Source organism: Pogona vitticeps, chromosome 6 (genome assembly GCF_051106095.1).
Source record: "Pogona vitticeps strain Pit_001003342236 chromosome 6, PviZW2.1, whole genome shotgun sequence".
NCBI lineage: Eukaryota > Metazoa > Chordata > Lepidosauria > Squamata > Agamidae > Pogona > Pogona vitticeps.
Window position 1 is genome coordinate 98,400,922 of NC_135788.1, and position 26,300 is coordinate 98,427,221.

The window sequence follows — 26,300 nt, forward strand, 5'->3', positions numbered from 1 at the left end:
AGATTCCTCGCTATACAGGCAGTGAAAATGGCCGCCATATGGAGGATTTTCGCTGGATGGTGAGTTTTTACCCCATTGGAATGGGGTTTTAATTTTTTTATTTTTCAATGGGGTTTTCATTTTTGCTTTACGATGTTTTCGCTTAACGGCGATTTTGCTGGAATGGATTATCGTCGTTGAGCGAGGCAACACTGTAATAAAAAAAAACTCTGTAACTTGTAGCAAAGAATGCTTCACAGATGAACAAGGATTTGATCTGCAGATTTGCACCCACTGCTTTAGTTCTGGTTCCTTCAAGCAAACAAAAAACAAAACAATCCAAATGTAAACTGAATGACAGTGATTTTTTTCCATGGGCAGTGCTCCAGTCAAGACCCAGATTCCAAGAGGCAGTTTATGGAGTCCCAGAGCAAAATACCTTCACCTGGACACTTTGACACTGATTTGTTTTATTTCTACTCTGAGCAAGACCTTGGCTGGCAGAAGTAAAACATCTGCAACACATTTAAGCTTTCTCCTTAGTTCACCAGGATTGTTTTTTGTAACCTCCTCAATGTCGCTTCTTCTGTAGACCAGTACAGAGCACTTCATCATGACCTGAAAACTGCCTTTTCCATTAACTTACCTTTTTGCTCTCCTCCATTTCATGTTCGAACATGGCGCTGAAAACGGGAGAGCGGGCTGTGGCCATAAGTGAGATGGGGAGGGGAGAGGAAAAAAGCAAACAAACATAATTTTAAAGATTGTAAGAGATAAACCTTCCTTTCCAGACAAGTACAATCAGTACCTGTAAATACAAGCACCAATATAAAACAGTCAGGTATAAAATAAATAGAATGTTTATGAGTGAAATGTATCAAATTTCTTCCTAAGGGCAATACCTATTCTAGAAAAAGTGAACACATTTAGGATGTGTTTTGTCCCATCTCACATACCACCCTTTCACTGTCCCAACCAAGGAATGTGCCATTCACTTGATAAATATTCTCAATTAATCTCACTATAATAAGGGGATGGGTGGGGATAGGGTTAGGGGATGGGTGGGGATAGTCTCTTGCCATATATATTACATAATTTTGTGTAGGTAATTAATCTTGAGAAATCAAAAGAGCTGGCAACGTATTTAAACCAACCAACCAACCAACCTGAGACTTAAATGCTGTCCAACACAGCCTGGACCAACAGATCACAGCATTACTATACAGGCACGTCTTCTTAAATAACAATTTCCAGACCTGGGTCACCAGAAGTGCTCAGATGATCATTTTCATCATCCCCTGCCAGTTTGAACAATGGTAAGGGATTCTAGGAGCAGGAATTCAATAGTATCTAGAAATCCCAAGCTGGAAACTATTAGTTTGAAATAGCTTTGAGAAGGCTAATTTTACATTTCTTGTTTACCTTTCCCAACCATGTCACTGAATTCTTTCTCTCATTTCCCAAGATGCAACCCCCCTGCCTCTCATCCTTCTCCTGAAGCCAGTTGTTCCCATTCTTTAAAAGTAGCAATTCTTAAGAAGCAGCCCACAGGAGACTCATCAATGCCACAGACCACTCCACCTACCATCCTGCTAAGTCTCAGGCCTGTGTCGATACCAACCTGCTAGAATGGCTTTGTGAGCACGGAACTCCTGGCCACCCACGCATAAGCAGCAGTCTGTATAACGCTGGTTTCTCCAGAGACCTCCCATCTCATCTGCTAAGCTGCATTCTGGTACCTTCAGCTTGATCTTTTGGGTTTTGCCAGAAGTAGTTATAGGCTCCTCAAGTACAGACACCTGCAAGGAAGCACAGGGGGTCAACATGTCTACAAAGGTAAGCTTAGCAATGAACTTTAAAAAGCATGTGAGCAGGAGAACAGAAGTGTGCCGTCCTCAGTGAAGAAACAAGAGGAAATAAGTGAAAGCTGTGCAGTAGGGGAACTGATTAAACTAGATGACGGAAGAACAGGGAATACTAAAGCAGTGGAAGTATTTCTAGCGGAGGGAAGACAGAGACAAATGAGGGAGGAGTTAGAAGGGTGGAGATGGGATGATATAAAAGGGGAGGAGGAAGGTGGGGGAGAACGGACGAAGCTGGAAAAGGAGTGTGCAGACAGAAGAGACTGGAGAAAGCAGAGATAGAATTGTGAAATTGTTAAAAGATTTCCCAAATCTAATGACTGGAGGTGGATGCTACCAACCCCACCAGACCTGTACCAGAAGGAGAAGGGTGAGCAAAAGGAAAGATGGAACTGGGGAGCGGTTTCTCTTACTCCGGTTTTGGGGAAGAAAGAGATCCCCTTTTGTTCCAGCCCTTATCTCCCCAGGTTGGAGGGAGCCCAAGTGAAACATCCTTGCTGTGGGACGGTATGCACAGTGCTGAGCATGCCTGCACAGGGCCCACCAACAACCTCTATCCGTGGAGTGAGGAGAATGTGAGGGGAAACAAAAATGGTGAACAAGTTAAAGGAAAGAATTACAAGTTATTTCCAGAAGTTGAGATCTTAGACCCGTTCGGTTTGGAAATTCCAGATGTTAAATGTAATAAACAACCATTATTTGTACCTACCGCTTCATCTCCGTCTGTTCTTCCCGCCGAAACCCCTGGCCCACCCAGTCTCTTGAAAGAACCCAATCACAAAGCATAAAAAGAAGAAAGACCCAGGAGCAAATCCCATGAAACGTCTCCTGCCGCAAAGCAGACCTTTTTATGAGACAAACAGAGCACTGCAACAGGAAAGAGAATTGTCCTCCCACCCCTCAGCATGGCTGGCTGTGGCTTCCATACACTTGGACAGAATTAGGAGTTTGCTTATACGTATTCACCCCTTCTGGGTTTAAAGACAGGACCATTAACCTCTATACAAAGTGGTCTGTGAAATCTTAGCCACTGTGGGCCACAGGCAAAGCAAAGGGGTGGAACAGAGAGTCAAGCCCTAGATGAGAAGCGCTTCAAATGAGAAGAGATAAACAATTGAGATACACACTACAAGAACTTCTCAGGACGGTGAGCACCAACTGCCATTTCCTCTGTTGTAACTAACTATGGTGTATGGGTAAAAACTGAGAGACCATGATCTCTGCTCAACAGGATCAATCCAAACATTCACTTAGTGGAGCAGCCCCTTTCACTCAGTTGTCAACTTAGTTACCTCTAGGAGATCTATAAGCCATACATGGAAGAAAGCAAACTTCTCTCTCTGTTGCCCCAAGCAACAAATATTCAAAAGTATTCTATCTTCGAAGACAGAGGTTCCACATAGGCACACCGGCTAGTAATGACTGATAAATCTGCTCTTCATGGATGTATATTACTCTTGCACTCTTTTATAACCATCTACGTTAGTGGTAACTGTAAGGAGAACCTACCCCAACCCAGAGTCCCTAAAATGTGCCTGACTATAATTCCAATCACCATCAGCGAAGCATGCTGGGTGGGGATTAGAAAAATGCAGGTTAATAGAAACTGTGTTAGCAAGTGTGAAGGCAATCGGAAGTGGGTGGTACCCCTGTGCTCTCTCTCACTCTTTCTCTTTCACACACAACCAAAGTAAGACTATCCCACTATTCTGAAGCCCTTGGCATAGTTACAAATGTAACCCAGTTTTTACAACATCTCAGAAGTGCAGCAACAACAACAACAAAAACCACCTCAAACACTATTCCTGCTAAACATAAATACAGTTGTAGGCACCTGTGGCCAAGGAGGAGGAGCTAGCTGAACATATGGCACACCTACCTAAATGCCGAGAAAACATCTAAGCAATAGCAAAGAATAAAGAAAAGAAAGTTCTACGTGCAGAATTTCTGGCTTCACAGATTTATAAATTTGTCAGGGAAAAAAAAGCTTAAGACAAACCCTTCGCTGTCTTGAGGCTAGAGCAGAAAGTTACAGTGAACAGGACGGCTAGCTGCTCTCACAACCTCAGCAAAGCTGGTCCAGAGATTTGGTTCACCACCTTCTGGTCTGCTGGCCAATCGGCAGAATTCTAGAGCTTAGAAAGGTTACTTTTTTGGACAACAATTCCCAAACTTCTCCCAGTCAGTGTGGGAGAGGCAGTCCAAAACAGGAATGCTCCCAAACTCTACATAGGCCACAAAACAAGAGGCCAAAAGTAAGCACAACAGAACAGCTGTTAACTGAACAACAGCTCCCAAACACTCAAGCAAAGTGCACTACACCCTACAGAAGGGAGACAGAGAATCTGCTCTCCAAAGAAAAGCAGAGCAAAACCCCTCAGGGTGAGCAAAGACCTGAACCTACAAAAGGAACCGAGATGGCAGAGATGGGAGAAGCAGCTTCGGTGTATTCCTGCACAAGCAGCAAGCTTTTGCACTTCTCCCCTCCTTACCTCACACAAGAGAGTCAGTTCGTCATTTTGAAGAAGTCTGTTGTTATCATCAAAAAGGACTTCTTTCTTTATAAATTCTTCAACTCCCCCAATACTGCCTGGAACAAAGTGATGGATTGGACTCTCTGCAAACATATGAAAGGTAGGAGTCTTTTAAAGCAGGAAAGGAAAGGAAAGCCGAAAGCAAACACAAGAGATGCTCTTATTTCTCTTCTGCTCATGAGCAGTGAGAAAACAAATGGACCCAGCCCTCCACCAGGCATACCCATTGTATTTGTTTCTTCTCCTTCGGAGTTAATGATGCCGATCTTAAACTTTGCGCGCACTGCTATTTCTTCTGGAGAGCTCTTCAGTAAGAGAAAAGCTCCAAGAAACTCTCTCCTCTGTTCACTTGAACCATTTGGAAAGACGTGCAAACACCTGCAGAGGCAGAAAACCCTCTTCAGCTTCTCTATACAAACATTCCCTCAAAACCAGTTCCTATATCCAATCCTGTTGCCCTAGACATACAGGAAACCCCCACAGTTATGCATGAAACAGGGAAAGGCTACTTCAGAGAGGTCCCAAACAGAAACATTTAGCAGGGTTTGAATATTTTTCTACCTGCTACAAGATCTATGTTTCCTACATCCATACTCCTCCACCTTCAAGGGTATTGAAAATAGTTACAACTAGGAGCAGAGCAGTGCATGAGATAGACTTTTTATTTCTCTTCCATGGAATTTCTTACTGAATGGGTTTTACTCACACCTACGATCTAAAGATACTGCTTTGCCAGTAGTCAGGAAACAGCTGTTTCATAGTTCAGTTTAACCAGTGCTTGCATATTTATTTCCTTTGAAGATGCAACTTGGCTCACTTATTTGAGCCTTCTGGATTACTGTTCCTGTGTTTTGTTTTGTTTTTTTCTGTTACAACAGATGGTGGCTTGTACTTAATAACTGGTGTTGCTTGTCTCTTTCCAAACCATTAGAGAAAATTATACTAGGCTGTGAAATCAGTGAAAATGAAACCGATTCTATAAAATTCATGTTTTGGATATAGATACGTTCTGAAAGATACTAATTATCACTGGCATGCTGATATAACGCATGTTCACGTGGTTATACTCCAACACAAGAATCATTATATTTTTGGAAAGAGATGGGGCACATGATATAAATTAAGATGAAATTTATTGATGAGAATATAAATCTATAAATTTATATTCCCAATGGTGGTGAGTTACACTGTATATTTGAGTTATGATTCTATTTGTCATTTATGATTTTATTATATTTTGTTATATTAATTAAAATAGTAACAAAAATAATTAAAGCACATTGGCATATCAGATCTGCAGCCCCTTTACCTTCTACTTAAGCACAAACTGCATGCCAAGTATTCTTTTTTTTTTTTTTTTTTTTTTTTTTTGGCCAGTCTGAAAACAATTCTTATCAGTCAAGTCACTACAGTAGCACCTGGCGGGAGGCAGTACTGAGGGTGAGCAGAGCAACCTGCCCAAGGTTTCACAGTGAATATGAGGCTGAGCAAGGATTTTGAACTCAGCTTCAGGCTACTAATTAACACCCCTCTTGCTCTTTTCCATTACATGCTGCAGCCATGTATTTCTTGTTTGATGGTCCTTACCATTTAAATTCATTATTTGCTCCTGAGGAAAATGTTGCACTTTCCATCAGATGGCCTGTTTCCTCCGGGCAAAAGCTGTAGTTAATTATCCTCCAGGTGAATGAAAATTTCACTATGTTGATCTTACCAAAAGAAAAGAAAAGAAAAAGGAAAGCAATTCACATACACAGTGGTTCTTAAACTTTTTGAAAGAAACGCCCTCTTGAGCCATTGAGGAAGTTATCATTGCCCCCCTCCCCACGGCGATATCTTTCTTATTCATTCATTCATTCATTCATTCATTCATTCATTCATTCATTCATTCATTTATTCAAGACACTTAAATCCAATGGCCCCTGAAAATAAAATTCAATTGGAAGAAAATGAAATGCCCGAAAAAAACACAGTAACATTTAATGATTTAGTTACAAGTGAATTTTAAGATGCAAAAAGAAATATAAAAAGGGCTTAAAAACAAACTGCAATGCAGGAACTAAAAATTTCAAGATGAAAGCTCTGAAATTAAATTAAGATTCGAGGAAAATACATATTCATGCACACTATAAAAAGGGTTAGGAGTTGCATCACAGCCTCTCCCAATTTGAAGAGGCACTTGTCCAGCAGGCCGAGGCAAAGAGGCAGTCCCGAAAGCAGCAAAATCAGGGAGCTGGACAGGGGACAGACTGTATTTGTGTTCAGTGTGGAAGGGATGGTCAGTCTCAAATTGGTCTTCTCAGCCACACGATATGCTGTTCCAAATCCTCCATACAGAGCACGTTACCATAGTCTCCCAAGACTGAAGGATGCCTAATCAATCAATCACCCATGGGCAAAACACAAAACAAGACATGAAAATGAAAAAAGGGTGCTGAGGTTTTTATCCAGTGGAAGTTACTCCACCGATAGAAGGCACTGCCCCCTTTCAGAAGAGGGAAGGAGACAGTTTTCAGTGATGCCCCTCCCTCTTGCAGACCACTTCAGATCTGCTGTTAAGTGTAAGTTGGGTAACTGAGCTTAGTGTGGTGGCAATGGAGAATCAGGACAGCACAGGAGAAAGAAAATTAAGGTAGGGAAGCAGCCTAATTTTTCCTTCCACCAGCAAGATGATCCTTACTAGACACAAGCCTGTGTATTCCAAAGCTTGAAAAATGCAGCTTAATAAAAGCTTCACTTTATCTTCCACAAACTACCTCTGATACTAAAAGGTGGCAATTAAAACAATACAGTATGTCTCCATGGCTTCTGGCCACATCCTGATGAAAGCATAGCCAGGACTATGTATTAATGGCCCATTCTAGTTTCACCAAAAGACTTAGTATTCATACTGACCAATAATATGTCAGCTGGCATATTATTGCCATTGCTGGCAATAACATGCTAGCAATTGGTTTTGTCACTTCAGCTACAAGTCCTAATAGAATTTTAAGAATCGGAGAATCTTAGAATAATAGAGTATTTGTTTGAAAGGAAAGGAATATTGATTTTGCTGCTGTCTGAACCCTAAATTCAAGATAGCAACCCACTTGGGTCTCAAAATATATTTTTTTGAAAAAGCAGAGCAATGTTAGAGAGAAATTCTGTAGACAGTAGACTTTATATTAAGGAAATAGAGAAACAAATTAGGGTTGTATATTGCCTTGTAGCAGTTTTAAATTCTTTTTTTAATTCAAGGAGCATTGTTAGAATAATGCAAAAGTCTGTTGACCAAAGCAACCTTCTACACACAAAACTTGTTTAATGTAACATTTTCACATTATCTTTTCAGAAGATATTGAGAAGAATTTTCAAGTTTTATGCCAATCACTTCACAGTCCTAAGGGTTTTACAGTAGTCAGAAAGTAATGAGTAACTAACACTCTTTGCAACATTTACTCACACAAATTAATTTGGGGGACGAGGGTTACAACAACATCCATAACAAATTACCTTAAAAACAACTTTCCAAGTACCCAACAGAACAATAAACAACTGAACTGCTGAATAGCTCAATGAGAGATGGCACGCCACCCCAAACTGACCCGTTTCTTTCCGCGCTTCCATTGCAATGGGCGGGAAGGTAGGCCAAGGGCAGGGGATTGTGGGAGTTGTAGTCTAAACCTTTTTGAGCGCCCCTGCCACCCCGTTCTTGAAGCAAACAGTTATACTCAAGCCACTGACATGCTGCCCTTTTTGCCTTCACTGAATGGATCCTCAGGGTTCAGGGAGAAAGAGGAGCAGCTGACTTTCTGCAATGCGTTTGCTTGTCTCTCTATGACAGCCCCGTGGATTTTGCCCTCAGCGCTCTCAGTTCAATTTGAGAGCTTTCTCTCCCAGAGGATTTACACATAGAGGCACATCACAACCGTGTACATGGAAGACAGGGGAAGATCTCAAGTCCAACGTCCCTCAAAGCCATTTAAAGTTGGCCAGGTGAACTTTCTTCCCCCTTGACAGCCAGCCAGCTACAACAGGACAACAAGAAAAGCCGGAAAAGCTGCCGAAATCCCACCCACCCAGGATGACCCGAGCCAGCCCTGTCCCTAGAAATCCTGCCACCCCACCCCAAACCGACCCGTTTCTCTCCGCGCTTCCCTTGCAACAGGTGGGAAGGTGGGCGGGAAGGCAGGATGGACAAATGGGGTTTGTCTCTCCCTCCCCACCCGGGCGAGGATGGGGACCCGAGAGATCCTTTCTTTCCACCCAATCCACACTTGGTGCTCCCCTAAGGGAGAAAGGTGAGATGTGGCAGGCAGAAAGAGCTGGATTGTCTGGCAGTGGCGGCACTGGATCCACTGCCAGCACCACGGCTGCAGCTGCCTTCACAGGTTTGGCTTGCTCCGGTGCCCCCCTACTGCCCCCCTTCTGTTCCACCGCCCCCACACCGCCCCTTTTCATTCTACCGGCCCCCTGAAAAATGAAATTGCCCCCTGGGGGGCATTATCGCCCACGTTAAGAACCACTGATATACACTGTGGTGAATAATAAGGCAAAATAAAACTGAAAGGCAAAAACCTCATGGCACCTTAATTCTCCTAAACAAAGAAATGTGGTTGAGGGGGAAATCTTTCCATTATCTATATTAAGGAATGATTAATAAATAAATACAGTAAAATAAATCCCAGGAGAGACTTGAGAACCTATTGTTATGGTTATGTCAAAAAAAGTGTTCTGCCAATTTGTTTTCCAGTTTCTACCCACAGATATTAGAAGGTTGTAGGTGTGCATTTTTTTAAATTACAAATGAACGTTTAAATGCTTGAGATGCTGATTTCTGCAAGATGGCCTACTCTGCCAAAGGAAAGTGACTACAGTATTCTTGTGACTCCATCAGAGTCGTCTTCTTGTGACTCTGGTGCTCAAAAAGTACTAAGGGCACCTTTCCTGGCTGTAATATGAAGGCAACTCCATGACACATTAGATACACTACAGTGTGGCAGTATTAAAAGCTGCCCAACAAGATACATGTTTTTAAATAGTCGGAGCCCAACCATTTAGTGGAAACCCTGCCATGATAATCTTATCTGACTGGTATTTTAACATCTGACGTTAAGCAGGTATGAGGAAATGTTGAAGTATTTGGCAATATGAGATGCAGTCCAGCCAGAATGGACCAGTTTGACTCTCTATGATTTCAATTTGAGAATAAATGGGCTTAACACCCACTCCCTTCAAATCATAAGGACCTGATTGTGGCAAGTTTAAATATATAGTGTTAATCTCATTTTGTCTTCAATTGGGGCATTGCATGCCTCTAGGAAAACCTGAATTAGAGAACAAAATACAAAGAAATATTGGCCTTGTTCTATATACTGTGCATTTCCAGAGACTTTCCCAATGTTGTCCGAAGGGGAAGCCACATCAGTTTATTGCAGTAGAAATTACAGATCGAATTCTGTTGAACTTTAAAGAACAACAAATTTATTACCACATGAGCTCTCGGGGATTATAGCTACTTCATCAGATAGCTTTCAACTACAGTAAGTATGCAATAGGGGCCAAGGACCTGGATTATTACATGGCCTGTGCAGAATTTAGCAGAGCAGTCTCTGCTGATACCTACTTCTGGGATTACCTAGGACTACAGCAATGAATGGCAGCTGGTATTACAACTATTGTCTGGTATTCTCCGCTCTGTCCAAAAGATTCAAAACCACAGACATACTTGAGTGTAACACCAGCTCTCCGCCACAGGTCCACTTGACATCTCTGCCGGAGGAGGAGGACTCGGTACCCTTGACATCGCCAGTCTGGAGGTCAGACAAGATCTCAGAGTTCGGTTACCAAAATGTGGCTGTAGAGGATTCACTCTGGTTGAAGAAAGTGCAAGACAATGGTTTAAAAATAACAAAACCACAACAGAAACTCTACTTTATTTATTCATTTCATTTTTTCTACTACTACTCTTTCTTGAAAAATGCAATTATACAACATAACATGTATATATAGATGCATATGTATGTGTTTTTATGGGAAGAACTAGAATGTGATATTTGCATGATAGTGCATTCTAACCAATAAGAATCTGTCTCGCATTACCCAATAGAAGTTGAGAAGATTACCTGTCAGATAGATACATAAAGCTACTGGCAGATGGTTGACTATTTGGTCAGTTAGGCTGTTAGTTGTATGTCGGAGATGGTGTCTGTCAGACAATCTAGAAGTTATGTTAGAGACTTATATAAGGAGTAACTTTGTATATCAAGTATGAAGATAATAAACCAATATGAATAAGTCAAACACAAATCTACAAAGTACAAAATGTCACAGCACTGTTTACTTTAGTCTACATGTTATACAGTAAAAGTTCTTTAATCTTTTTTAACCTAGACAAAGTGATCATTTATTTTCAACTACTGGCCACACACAAAACAGAGAATACTATCCATTCTGCTATCTGTGGTTTTTAATATAATGTGTTAAAACAACTGTGCACAAACTCTCATATACATTTTCAACACCTACAAACAGTAATCAAGCCCACCACAAAAATACAACAAATGTTACGGTCAGCAAAGGACAGAAGGGACCCCCTCACCACTGCAGGAGTATACCGGATACCTTGCAGTTGTGGCCAGGTATATATTGGAACCACAAAACGAAGCATCCACACCAGAATCAAAATACATGAGAGACACTGCAGACTAAAACAACCAGAAAAATCTGCAGTAGCTGAACATGCCCTGAAACAAACTGGACATGAAATTCTATTTCAAAATATTGAAATACTGGACAACAGCAGCAATCATTACATCAGACTGCACAGGGAAGCCATTGAAATCCACAAGCACAAGCACAGTTTCAACAAAAAAGAGAAAAGTATGAAGCTCAACAAAACTTGGCTCCCAGCTATCAAACATACTTCATGCAAAAGGTCAACGAACTCAACCCACCCACAAGGAGAGGGGATCATTACACACAAAAAACCAGCTAATGACACCCATCAACCACAGGAACAGATTATTTCTTCCCCTTAACACAACAATACACCCACAACAATACACACTAATCACCCATCTACAGGAAAAAGACAAAGCCTATCTCACAGCCATAAATTCTCCACTCCCAAGCAAACTACACCAGAGCACAGGTTGCTGTCCTCTGAAGATGCCAGCCCCAGAGACTGGTGAAATGTCAGGAAGAACAACCTTCAGAACATGGCCAAAGAGCCCGAAAAACCCAGAACAACCATTTTCAACACCCTTTCCCAATGCAGGAATCCAGGAGAGCTTATAAAATGATTAAAAAACAAATATAACTCCAGATATGACGTTAGAATATTAAAATACAGTTAAACATAGGATAATGGGCAAAATCCTGTTGCGTTAATGCACCTCCCATTCTCCAGCTGTGTTTCACTGAAAACTCATCTGAGGACTTTTATTGCTAGGCTAAAGATCCCAAAATTCTGGGGGCTGAAATCCAAGAAATACAGAAGTCTCAGACCTACTCAGAACTAAGGTAACAGCCAAGACAAACTTTCCCAAACATGGATCCCTCAAGATGTTTTCGACTCCAGCTCCCACAATCCTACAATCACCATACATATCTGGATGTGGGATAAAGTAAATTGTAGTCTAATGTATTTTGAGAGCATCACACTGGGGCAAAACTAGGCCAAGGAATAACCTAGATTGGGTACACTTTATCACTCATTTTCATCCACTTGTTGTCAAATACAGGTTGCAATTTAGCAGCAGCAGCACAGGATGCTTCTAATTCCAAGAGTGTCCTTTTAAAACAAGACATGTTCTCACCCACACTTTGTTGTGTGTGTGGTGGAGCAAATGCTTTCGTGTGGTTTTATGAGAAATCAAATGTGCCTGGAAGGGTTCTCAAAGCATGCATTTCCAAAGAAACAAGAAGCCACTCTTTCCCCCTCCCATCGCCCCCTAACCATCTTCAGCCTCCGCCTCTCCCCTTCTGCTGAAGCCAAGATCAAGAGGAGGGGTGCCCTTCTTGGCCCCCAAAGTGCCACCAACAGGAGCCAGCTTCCAACACATCCCCTGGCAGAGCGTCACGGAAGCACCACAAGGACCTCCCAAGCTCAGGGGTAGGTGCCTGGGCCAGCCAGATGGGCTTGCTCCAAAAGCAGGTGCCAACAGAGGGGGACCCAGGAAGCCCCAAAGGAGGAGGCCCCTTCTACAGTGGGGGCAACTATGTGACTACATTTCCCCAAAATCCATAGAATTGCTCCCTGGGCCACAGCTGTTTTTTATGCCAGCCGCCCCCCAGAGGCCCAAGGAGGAATTACAGCTCACCCCGCCTGCAGGCTTCTAATTGCTCTTCGCATTTTAAAACGATCCTCTCCACAGTGCTGCTGGCTGGGTTTTGTAGTGCCACGGGGCGGCACAGTTTGGAAAACACTGTGCTAGCAGGTAAAACAATCAGTGGATAGAAATAAATACAGAGTGAAGACCACTGAGAAAGATAGAGACTGGTATCTAAAATGTGGAGATACAAGCTTAATTCAAATGAAAGCAAAATGAGATCCTGACTCCCTATCACCAAGGGTAGGGAACGATGGAGGGGCTCACTGCCAACTGCGGCTGCACAGTTCTCCAAAGCCGGCCTTCACTTTGAAATATGTAATAAATAATGTCTAGATTCAAAGTGAAACTTTCTTTCTAATAAGAAGGAAAATAAAAGAGAGGTGCCTGGCTGTGTGTGTGCTACTGCGCTGCACTGGAACCAGATGCCTAATGCTAGCCAAAGGTTCTTTGAAGGGGTTAACTGCCAGATAGAACATAGAACATGATGTGGCAGTTAAGAATGAGGATGATTCTATTTGCTCTGCTTTGTCTGTTAGGCTGAGGCTTATCAGTTAAGGAGTTTTTAAGTGATGTTGCCTACCATTAGTATGTTGCAAAAGGAAACATTATGAAACTCTCATGTCTGTCAAGCACAAATCCATACCAGGAAAAATGTACATGTACTGTTAATATTTCAGCATGTTATACAGTAAATGTTCTTAAAAGTTTTTCTATGACTAAATGAATATTCTTTCAAGATCAGCTATTTTACCATATATCAAATCCATGTTCTATCACCTGTTAAACCATGAAACCTATAGCAGACACTCTCTCTGGGGCTGATCTCCCTTAAAAGGTTATTGGGAAGATAAAAGTGGTGAAGGGGACAGCTATGAACAGCACCTTTAAATCACACGAGAAAAGTCAAGTTTTACCACTTAAGCTTTTCTCCTTTCTTCTCAAACCCTGCTTTTATATCGTTTGGTTTCTAACCTAAACTCCACAAACAAGCTTTTCTGAGATGGCAATAACATTTGTGGTGAGAGCAAAAAGAGAGATGATCAGAGACCAGTTTTCAAGAACCTGAAAACAGCAAAAAGTTTTTTTTATTTTTTATTTTTTGCTTTTAGATCTCAGTGTAACTGTAGGGACAAGCATACATCCTTCCCCTAGGACAGGAGCACACCAGAGTCAATGGCCATCACAAAATCTTCTTAACTTGATCCAGCCAGAGAGTAAAAATCTTCCTTCTTCATGTTTCACTGCAACTATAAATTGCCTCAGAGGCAATCTTCTTATACAGCTAAAATGCAGGGCATACTATATTCAGTATGTAACATTTCCCCTCTGACCGAAAGACTAATGGCAACAAATCACACAGGCAGGTGATGTTTAATAATAATAGGTGACTTCCACCACATTTAGCTAGGTGAATTTATTTCAGGTCATGAAAGAAACAAAATTCCTCCATGCAAAGGGTATCTTGGAATAAAGTCAAAAACCCAACATAGAGGTGATAAGGGTAAAGGAAACTGAAAAGTATAATTAAGAGGAACAAATATCTGCAGAAAGCTTGGAGGTTATTTACAAAACCAGAATCAAGGCTAAAATCACATCGAAAAGAGAAGACACAAACAAGCCCAAAAGTGTGGTTATACAGGAGAGTAGATATACAAAGCAAGAGCTACAAAAAATTAAAACATAACATAGCCCAGCAAATTGGCAAAGAAGAATGTATTTGTGGTGGAAATTCCTACACTGAACCTACAAGTCTCTTAAACCAGTAGCAGAAAAGGGGTAGTCAAATGACTAGACCTGAAAGCTATGGGAAAAGTGTAAAAAGGAAAAGTGTACAAATTGGCCAGACTGATAAAGTGTGTTACACACAGGAGCATATTGGATAATAAAAGATGTAACATGAAGCTAGTGAAGAAAAATATTGATCAACAGGATAAATCTTCTTCCTTACAAAATATATTGAAGCTTTATTAGTTTAGAAAAATAGGCTGGATAGCTCAGTGTTTTAGGTACATGTCTGTGGAGGCAGAGGTTGGAAGTTTGATTCCCCAACGTGTCTCCTGTGAGTAGATCCAGCCTGTGTAGCCTTGGTCAAGCTCCACAGTCCCAGGATGCTACCAGAAAAAGGGAATGATAATACTCACTTGTGAGTGTTCTCTATCAGGAAAACACCGAGAAGGGTCAGAATTGAAGGGCACATGATTATTAGAAGCACATGAGAGGAATGGACACAATTGCTATCTCTCAGAAGACTAGAACTCCAGATCAGCCAATGAAAATGACCAGCACTCAATTCATGAGAAACACAAACACCATTTCATTCCTTTATGGGATCTAGTGCTGCAAAATGCAATGATGGCCCCTAGCTCAAATGGCTTAAAAAAAGAGACACTTCTGGGATTCTGCCCTATTACAGCACAGCTCAACCTTACCCAACCTGGTGTGCACCAGATGCCTTGAATTACAACTGCTAATGATGGCTGGCAAAGATGGGAACTGTGGTCCAAACATCTGGAAACTACCAGGCTAGGGAAAACTGGCACAGACAATGATCATTTCATTTCCCCCTTCCACCAGACAGGTCTCTCAACACCTATTATACATGGCTGATAAAGAAGACTTTGAAGGTAAAAGGCAACGTGCATCTAATGGTCAGATGTAAATATACATAAATGATGGCTCTTTTTAACCTAGCCATGTTTGTGAGCCTCCAAGCAGCATGTTAGCTATTGTGATTGAAAACAAAGAATATGGTGATTCTGGTCTGATCTGGCAAGACAAATCTATGTGTTCTAACTCTGAAACAGGCTAAGGTTATAAACTGCCTGACCTTTTTGCAGCTATGTAACAAAAAGAGCAACAGAACATATTTTGGTATCTTATTCCTCCCTGACCACTAATTACAGAAATGTGTTTTCTAAAATTAATTAATTAATGGTATTTATATACTGCACCTTTAGTGCACAGCATTATTCTGGGCACTATACATGTATAAGACAACAAAATAGCACAGTGAAGCCATTTATGCAGGCTCATCATTCAGATATGCCATCAGGTCTCCAAAAGCTCAGTCAGGCCCTTCCCTACTGACCTAATCCGCTGAATCCTTCAGATGGAAAAATGCCAGTGATTACATCTGGATTTCATATGGGCAAAGTGCATATACAGGAATCTTCTTTCTGTTTACATTGCTTCTATTTTTTTAATGCTTTATATACTGTCATCCAAAAGCTACACAACACAGTAAGGATTGAGGTAGGTAAGGGCACCTCTCCCAAAACATTTCCAGTTTTGTGTATGCTTCTGAGTTGCTCCCATACAGTGGGGTCTTGACTTGAGAACTTAATCCGTATTGGAAGGCGGTTCTCAAGTCAAAAAGTTCTCAGGTCAAATCTGCATTTCCTATAGGAATGCATTGAAAACCATTTGATCCGTATCTGCTCTTTTCCGTCCATAGAAACTAATGGGAAGCTGCTATTCTGCCTTCGACCAATAGAGGGGGATATTTTGTTTCTTTTTTTCTTAGGTCAAGAAAGGTTCAGGGAAGGCAGGGAAAAGACAGTCCAGGCAGTACCAGGCAGTCCGAAGACTGTCTCCCAATCCATTCTCTAAACGCTGGGAGGAGTGAGGAAGCAGACAGGCACCCTTTTCACTGGCCAACAGTTAACTGAAAGTTCACATTTTGCACTTTCCCTGCCTCCCACGTGGGTTTTTTTCAGTTCTTAACTCAAATCTAAGTACTTAAGTCAAGTCAATATTTTCCTATGAGAGCGGTTCTTAAGTCAAAATGTTCTTAATTCGAGCCGTTCTTAAGTCAAGACCCCACTGTATATGATAGTCTGCTTACAATCTGAAGTAATGAGTCCAAAGGGACCGGCCATGTTCCAAAAAACATTGACCAGCGCAGAGTACTGCATAATTTGAGATGTTTCTTCTTTGTATTTATATGCTTGATGAAAACTACTACTCATCTAAACGTCTGCAGAACACCCTTCTCTCTCTGCAGATGATTGGGGAGCAAACTCCTGGATCAGAGATTGTGACGACAGAAGCAGAGAATGGGTCCCTTTAAAAAGTCTGTTAAGACTAAATTCTAGGGAGTTGCTTGAAACCAGAGGATCATGAGGCCCTTGTCATTTTAACCTCTTCACAGCTAGACAGATACCATAGATACCTATGCTAAGGCATAATGAGGAAGACACCTGTATCCACTGAACTTTCGCTTTGGGCTCTTACACAACATCCTAATTTTAATTGGCAGGGAAACAAATCTGACTGTTCTGCACATGAATTGCAGTTACTCTGCATTACCTTTGAGCCAGTTCCAGATTTCTTCAGATGTTTCAGAGAGCAGAATACAGTACTTACTGAATGCCAGACAAGCCAGCTTGTGCAGCGGGTGGTGACGTTAAGCTTGTCTTTCTAACTCAGTTAAGTTATGTGGTTTGGTATATGAACATGTACCTTCTAGCCTATCCCCTTGTGTTATTTTGAAAACAAACACTTGGTGTCCACATAGTTCATCAAATGCCTGGCTCAAAAGCACTGTGCACTCCAAGTCCTGTCCAAAATCCTCAGGTTGTTCCCAGAGAGGAGATGTCAGCAACACTAAAGAGAGAAAAAAAATCCTCCAAGCTGACAAATTGTTTAAGCAGACGTTGAAATTTCTTTTGCCAACTTGCAGCAAAGAGAGACTCAGAAGAAGGAGGTGAATTCTCTCTTCCTGCAGCTCCATATAATTTCAGTTAATATTCTGCGTACTGTAGTAACAAAATAGAATATTTTTTAAAAAAGAACATTTTTAAAAGCTATTCATCAGTAAGATAAAAGAACAAATAAAACCAATTTATAAGGCAGCAAATTTTCCCTATATATCACAAATACCTGTAGCAACACAGCATTTGTATTTCAAGAGGATTGTTCAACACATTCAAAGGTGGAAGAATAACAGGTACAGAAATTTCAGCACGATGAATTCACCATACTGTCCCTTCTGCCATGAAATAGAAAAAAATATGCGAAGGGCTACAGCACCATGAAACATAGTGGAAACTTAGAAAAATACACAGATGCAATATTTTCACAGATTGAAAAATGCTTTTTGAAGCTACATTGCACTCACTCAAAATGACATGAAAAGTATATTATGAAGATTTGGATATAAGACAGTCCATAGAATTAAAGAGCAATAATCCCTGCACATATTGCAGGCATATGTCAGTCATAAGAACAAATGCATTTCTGCACCTATCAGGAGCCATATTCTTCTACATTCTGGAAGATGGAATTGTCTATGAGCAAAACATGGATTTCTTCAAATTTTTATTCTCAGCAGAGTTTGACTGTCAGCAAATTTCAGGGTAACTCAAGTGTTTTGCTATGTTTGTCCTCTTTAAAAAGTCAGTAACTTGATGAAGGAAGGTATCAATGAGTTCTTCTGTCTGACTTGCCACTCAGCAGCATCACCCGAAAGTATCACCACTACAGTATTTCTTCATCCATGTTTTCTTCAAACATTCTCAACCAACCATCCATGTTCACATTTATAGATTTCCTTGTGCACAAGTTCCTTACACACAATGCTAGTCCTCCTCGTTTGATCTGCTCCTTTCAATTAGTTGTATCATTCAAACTCAACATGGCAATTATGAGCCTCATCCTACTGGTTTATTAACGCTTATTAAATCAAAATTTCCTGTGTTAAGATTTCAAGTTTGTCCTGTTTATTTTCCAAGCAGTGTGCATCTGTAATGAACAAGGATAGATACCATAGTGCCCTCCAGATATTCTTGATGACAGTTCCCATCAGATCAAGCCAACAGAAATTTGTCGAGAGTGGTAAAGGAATATGGGTTCAAACAACTGGAAGATACCAGACCTGCCAATCTTTTCTACAAAGACATAAGCAGGCATGGGTTACACATCCTGGCAATATCTTTCCTGGTTTTTCTTACTTTTTACTGGGTATCTGTCCTGGTTTCAGCCAAAGTATGCTGCCTAGTCCACAGTGTCAGATATATCTAGGACTTTCTTTCCCCTCTTTCACACGATTTGTTTATGCCATCCTGATAAGATTTGTAAAATTTCTGCCAAGTGTGTTTTTATGAGTCCATGCAAGATACAATTCGTTATCTACCAGAAATCCTTCACTGTGGAAGCAAGTATTTGCCAATGCCATTAGTGTAGCTAATCATTCATTTCCACTATCCTTCTCTCCTATGACCTTCAAAAGAAAGGAAGAGTGAAGAGAACAGTACCTGCACCACCACCTCTGATTTTTCATTTTCCTATTCAAGGCACCACAATCAACATGTTGAACACTGTAGCTGGTCAAATAAGCAGGAAGGGCTAGTTTTTAGTGGGTCTGATTAATCTTATCAAGCTTTCCACTGCAATCTGGATATGTGTACTGGGGGACAATGTACTTTTTGTGAGGATTACTCAGGATAGCAATGCACTACCTCCATTCCCTCTTGATATAAGAATCACCAGCTACCATCACATGTTGTCTTCTCATGGTGGAGCCACAGGACTCCTTCCCTTCATAGAAGTCTTTGTGTCATTATCAACACTATATGGACTCTGAGGAAGCTGTTCCTGTTCCAGGTGCAGGATCAGTACATGCGGAGAATTTTTCAGAATTTTGAAATACACAGAATTCTTCCCAATTATCCCCATTTGTTGCTCTTTCTTACGGACTACCATCTCCTGTAAAAATCTCCCTGTGTGTGTTTTTTTTTCTGACCAGTTTTGGTGACCCTATTTGCATGCCGTCTAATGAAGGCAACTGGATTGGTGAGTACCAAGGGCAGTGATTTTTTTTTCCTTTCTGATTTTGTAGCAGTTTACCCTGACTGAAATGTTACCACATCAGTTCAGGCTCTCAAACAACCTTGAAATAACTAGTTAGGATGCTTTCTCCTGGGAAATGCTAGTTGTTGCACTTTTAAACTGGTTTTACACTAGTTAAAAACAGTCTTAGCAAACTCTATGTTTTTTTCCTATGTTGCTATAGATAACTATGTTTGACAATTGTTTTAGGACATTCATGATGCTTTACAGATGATTTTTTTAAAATATTTCAGTTGTGTCTTATATACTAGAATGTACTTTATGACATATGTTACTGAAAAGCAGCCTATAGATCCTCCAAATAAATGCATGTTGCACTAATTCAATGGGTCTATTCTACTTGGCACTAACACTGGATTGAGACTTTAGGGCAGTATCCTGTTGACTATCAGTGGAGTGTGACACTCTGCTGGGTTGGGTTCTTAAATTTAAAAAAATCAGATTTGGGGGATGATTCAAATGAAACAACAAATTTTTAAAATGTAAACCATTATTGAATCAATGTGATTTTTTTTTTAAAAAAGCATTGATTTTTATTCACCCTGCTGCCGGCTGCAATTCTCCTCAACTTCGACCGTGCAGGCAGATATCATGAAGTGCACCCACTCAAATACATGACTTCTGTTTGTGTAAGAAAATACTTCACATCTCCATGCACAAACTCTGCCAACGCTATTCAGTTTTCAGATCCCTCTCTAGTGTGGCACCCACCAGCTATCTTGGACTGGAGGTCCCATTAGCCCCAGCATGACCAAGGCTGATGGGAACTGTAATCCAGCAACCTCTGGAAGGCAACACATTGGGGAAGTAGCCTCCAGTTTCTGGAAGAAACGGGTTTCAGTGGGGAATAAAAGGGCTAAATCTTAAGGGCTAAATGCAGCTGCTGGTACTACCTAGCTAGACCCAGTCAGTCAATAAAAATCACATAAGTATCCAAAGTTCCATAGATTCAGTAGATTCATGTTTTCGTCTTTATACAGGGCTAGCCAAGTTTTTCTTTTCTTTTTAAAATAGGCTGCTATAACTGGCCAGTTGTGCAGGAAGGGAATCTTTTTCAGGCAGCAGCATACGACTCTTGGGGTGGGCAGCAATGAAAGCAGCTGTTGATGCTGACACAAGTGTTGGCTGTCACACAGAGCTGTGTAGAGAGGCAGGCTCTTATCCTGGTTCTGCTTCAGGTGGCAAAATGTAGTGGGATGGCACTGCTGACACATACTTTACAGTAGCTGTGGAATGAGGTTCTGGTTATCAGTAGTTTTCAAAGATTCTGAGACACCAGTGGGAAACAGCTGAGCATTCTAGACGTGTATTAATAAAGGACCAACGTGTACCCTTTTTTCAGGAATAGAAATATGTCAGTTCATGAGGAGCAGGAGGATGGAGAAGTAGAAAGAGCACTCATTGGGACATTCATGAAAGGACACTGAATTGTCCTTGAGGTTTACCAGCACAGACCAGAATCTTCTGACACTACAGCTCTGTATATTATATTGTGATGTGAAAACTTCTCTGTCTCAATTCTGTTCTGTTTCCCTGAATCCCACCTGCATTTTCTTCAAAATTTTGCTTTTCTCAGATTTTGAGACATCCTTTCTTCCCACACTGAAAAGTATGCACATTTTTCTTACTGATTTTCCCTAACAGGTGCATTTATTTGTGCATTTTCCCCATTTAAGGCAACTTTCATTGTCTAGACTAGAGCATAACCGTGCTTGTTTGATCCATTATACACACTTTTAGCCATCTGTATCTTCAAACATGACATTGCCACATGCATGTTTTTTTCCCCACAATGGCCTGCTAGCCTTGCAGATAGGTGAGCTCTTGAAGCAAGGTGTGTTTCTTCTTGCAAAAGGTGGGGAAAAGGTGCAGAAGGCTACTTTCATCAAAACTGTTAAATCTAACATAATTCTTGGCCATCCATCATGCACAGCTTTATGCAACTGCTCGTGAAACTATCCTGACACAATCAGGAATGCTGGAAAAATGGATACAACTCCAGTGTGTGCAAGCTCTCTTCTAACTGTAAGACAGGTAAAGGTAAAGGTTCCCCTTGACAATTTTTGTCCAGTCGTGTTCAACTTTAGGGGGCGGTGCTCATTCCCGTTTCCAAGCCACAGAGCCAGCGTTTGTCTGAAGACAATCTTCCGTGGTCACGTGGCCAGTGCAACTTAGACATGGAATGCTGTTACCTTCTCACTGAGGTGGTCCCTATATATCTACTTGCATTTGCATGCTTTCTAACCACTAGGTTGGTGGGAGCTGGGACAAGCGACAGGCGCTCACTCTGTCACGTGGATTCGATCTTACAGCTGAAAATCTACAGACCTTACAGCACAGAGGCTTCTGCGGTTTAGCCCACAGTGCCACCACATCCCTATACCCTAAGATAGGAGGCTGGAAATGAACACTCCAAATGTCACTGGACTGCAAATCCATATCTGCTTCACCCAGAACAGTCAACAGTACAGGTTGATGGGCCCTGCAGGCCAAAAATCCAATGGTCCTTATTGCCCAGCCTTTTAATACTCATTACTTTAATCTTTAAATACTGTCTTTTAATGATATAAGCCATGTTTGTATACTCATTGTTTTTTCACTTTCAGTATTGTCTTTCAATGATGTAAGCTGCCTTGGGTCCTTTTTAATAAGAAAGGTGGGGTAAGAATATTTTAAATAAATAATATGCATCTTTGCCTCAGAGACAAGTAGGTGGTGTCTTACGCGTGACACACTGTCGCTAGAAGCTCTTCCTGCTATTCAAACTGGTAGAGTGAACATCAGAGGGAATGCAGTACCATTTCCAGTACAAGCGATAAACCAAATACTGTACAGGGCAGAGATCAAGTTATAAACCATCTCTGCTCAGGCGGATCTGTTTTGTAAAGTCCCAGCAGGCGCTAAATTCACTCTAAATTGGAACACATGGAATTAAGCTACCAAGTTTTTCAAGAACAGAGAGGATTCTGGGAACGATTTTTGTGGCTGCTGTTCAATATTAATCCTGAACTGGCTGATTGCAGTAATGAAACAGGAGTGGGGTGGAAGTAGCTGTTTCCCTCAGTTTTATAAACTAGCCCACATTATCACCTAAAAAGGGGCTATAGGAGCAGAAAGGTACCTGGACGACCTCTTGTCTAACTGATGGAGGTTATAGGGGGAGTAGAACAGAGCAGCAATTTTGGGTACTCAGCATGCTTTGCACATGGTTCATATCAGTCTTGTTCCATGTTGTGGGGCCTCAACTAAACACATTTTCAGTGTAAGGTCAGGTTCACACAGCACAGCTCATTCACAAGCACAGCTTGTCTGATTGGGGCACACTATCGAAGCACTGGGTCAGGAAAAGTTATATTTTTTTTACTACAACTCCCAGAATCCCCCAGCCACTATAGTTATAGCCATGCTGGCTGAGGAATTCTGGGAGTTGTGGTTTCCAGAGTCATTCTTTCTAGCACCTAGTTGGATGTACCAAATCCAACAGTCTGATTCAGCATAAGCTTGACTCTTTTGGTTGTTGTGGGTTTTTCGGGCTCTTTGGCCGTGTTCTGAAGGTTGTTCTTCCTAACGTTTCACCATTCTCTGTGGCCGGCATGTTCAGAGGACAGCACTCTGTGCTCTGGTCCAACCTTCAGAACACGGCCAAAGAGCCCGAAAGACCCACAACAACCATTAGATCCTGGCCGTGAAAGCCTTCGTGAATACCTTGACTCTTTTCCTTGTACGCCTCCCTCTCTCCCACCTGTTTGCTTTTGAGAAAACACTGTTGGTGGCAGGAGTAGCTGATTACACACCGAGACCTATTATTTGCTTTGCTTCCTCATTTTCACCCGTTCTCTATTGCTGCTGACCAATTAATGATCTTTGAATCAATGAAGTCCCTAGCCTTGTACTGATTAATTGAATAAATGCTAGCATGACCTGTAGTAAAATCTCAGTGGGTTGCCTTTCCCTCCAAAAGAAAAGAGGCAATTTCTCCTCAGTGTGATAGTTTAGAAACACAAAAGCCACAACTCACTCTGAGGAAGAATGTTTTCTCTCATGTAGTGGAGGGGCTAGGATAGGCTCCATTAAGTTTTGGTTAAAATGTTTCCCCTCCTACAAAGACATTTCCTCAGAGACATGTGCATCAGAAGTCTTGCTCACAAATAGAGATGGGCACAAACCTGAAAACTAGTGGTTTGTGGCTACCCATGAACCACAAACTACCCCAAGCCTCCAGAAAAACGAACCAGTTCGCAGTTCGTTTTTCTGGTTCATGCCTGAGGGGAGAGGGGAACCTACCATCTTGGGCCAAGTACAATATAGGAAACATAGATAAGGAAAATCATGGACTGTGATAATCAGATGTCTTTCTTCATTAATGGGAGCACAACACTAAGGTACCTCTGTTGTGTAGTTTGACCACAAATGCCTTGACAAGATTGCAGTAGTTTTGCTGTGGAAAATATATCTTGCCATTGTAAAGGGAAAATATATGTCCTCATTGTTGTAACCTTCTTAGGTCCTTCTATAGCGCAGTGACTTGGAGCACTTAGTTCGAGAGCCAAGGTGGACAATTCGAATCTCTTTTGTGCTTCCAGAGGGTAGGACAGGCTGATATCACCAGGCTCAAATGTGGCTGATGGCATTCCATGGCAAGCCACCTGTGTGGCCTGGGGCAAGCTGCACAATCCTACAGTGTACAGTACTAGAAAGAGTGAGCTGTAAACTATTTGGGGGTATTTTATACCTAGAAAACCCTAGGAGGCTATCTATAAGTCACAGTAAACATGACAGCACATAATTACTCTATTGATAGATAATAGATAATCTTGTTGAAGATGCTTGCTCCTGTCCTCAGGATAGCAATTAGTCTCCTGCTTTGTAAAACAAAGCCAGTCATCCAACCTTGCAACTTTTTCCATGAACCAACATGTTTCCAACCTTTTTCAAATGTTATTACGTATAATCAGCCATAACTCATTATATCTGGAAGGAAAATAATAACTCCTTAGATTTATGCTATTCCCCTTTCCTCTGGCCTGGTAAGGATGAGTAAGGGTGTGTTAACTCCCACTTTTAAGTGGCCAAATGTGCTTGGTCAGATAACATAGTAGACCTAACTATGGTTTGGGCCAGAGAACATGGTTAAACTTAACTGTGATTTGTTTCAAACAAACCAACTTCACACAACAGATTATTAATCTGGTTTAATTGTAACATATCATAGTTAAGATTAACCACAATTTAGGATTCACATGCAACACTAAACTGTGGCTGTATGAAAATTCCTGCCTTCTTTCTGCAACCCATGCTGGAGAACAGAAAGTGTACGGATACGTTTGTAGTCTCTTCACCTACCCTGAACTCAGGAGATTTTATTTGTTGCAAGACCTCTTTGAATATGAAAATAGAGGTTGATACATAAACATGAATTATTTAGCACATTTATTAGATTTTAAATTTGTTTTTAATGTGCTTTTTTAAAAAAAGAAAAAAATCTATTTTATTGTATATTGGTTTGGGAACTCAGGGGGTGAAATGTGATTATTAAATACCTTTTTTATAATAATAAATAACAGCAAAAGTAGAGGATGCATAACTGTCCCAGATGTTGGTAAATAATATCATCCCAAGTGGGAATGGACATGAGTTAACATTTCCCTGCCTTTCCCCCCCCCCATTTTCTGTTGTAAATGTGGGTGAATTTGTGACCCATCATTATCTCGGATGACAGAACATGCTGCTGGGACTCATGGGGGTCCAATATTTGGAGCACCATTGAACTGGTTGCTTTCCCCAATTCACTGGGCTACAACCCTGACTTTTGTTATTACTCACCCCAAGTCTTCTCCACATAAGATAAACATTGTGTGTGTGTGTGTGTGTGTGTGTGTGTGTGTGTGTGTGTGTGTGTGTGTGTGTGTGTGTGTACACTCAAGAATAAAAAAGTAAAAACAAAAACAAAAACTCATCGCAACAAACAATTATGAGCAAGCTGGTGCTCTAGATCAATAGTTCCCAACCTTGGGTCTCCAGATATTCATGAACTGTAATTCCCATAAATTCTGGTCAGCACAGCTACTGATGAAGACTTCTGGGGGTTTTAGTCCAATAATCCTTTGAATAATCCAATAATGCCGCCCTTTTTTAAAATTAATAACTTGGGATAAGTTATGGGGTACAGAAGGTAAAGGGGGATATGGGAGGGAAAGGAGGGAGAGGAGAAATGCAAAATGTACTGACATCCAATCTATTCATGTTGCAATATCAAATCGACTGCTCTTCTACAGTTTGATTGCCCTCCAAGTTTTAACTTAGATTTACATCCTAGTTTAAATCTATGTTATTCAAACACTATCTGGTGACTCAAGCCATTTATATAATAAATCCTATTGTTCAGTTGCCTTTTGTATTGGACAGTCTTTCAACACTTTTGATAAAATATACATTTCTGCTGCTTCCCGTATCTTCTCAATAAGTTCCTCTTGTTTCAGTTTCACCGATTTCTTCCAATTCTTGGCCTAAAGAATTATGGCTGCAGTGACTATATATATAACTAAGTAATTCTTTGTCTTATCTATAGTCTGGTATAATATCTATATTGTCTGGTATAATGCTCAGTAGAAACAGTTCTGGGGTTAGTGGAATATTACAAAGCAATATTTTTTGTAACAGAGTATGTACTCCTATCCAAAATTGTTTCGCTACTCTGCAAGTCCACCACATATGGTAAAAGCTTCCCTCATCTGCTTCACACTTCCAACAAACATTTGACA

At 41.0% G+C, this 26,300-nt stretch overlaps 1 protein-coding gene across 1 annotated transcript in view; it reads right to left on the reverse strand.

Annotated features, from left to right (window-relative positions):
* Nucleotides 1-12,544, reverse strand: part of LOC144583661 (speckle-type POZ protein-like) — a 17,125-nt gene extending 4,581 nt beyond the window's left edge. Inside the window, exons 1-4 of the mRNA XM_078377958.1 lie at nt 4,599-12,544; nt 4,334-4,458; nt 1,601-1,778; nt 626-681 (exon numbers count right to left, since the gene is read on the reverse strand). Of these exons, the coding sequence (XP_078234084.1) occupies nt 626-681; nt 1,601-1,778; nt 4,334-4,458; nt 4,599-4,602 (363 nt within the window). The 5' untranslated portion in view covers nt 4,603-12,544. The remainder of the gene's footprint in view (nt 1-625; nt 682-1,600; nt 1,779-4,333; nt 4,459-4,598) is intronic.
* Nucleotides 12,545-26,300: the final 13,756 nt, after the last annotated feature.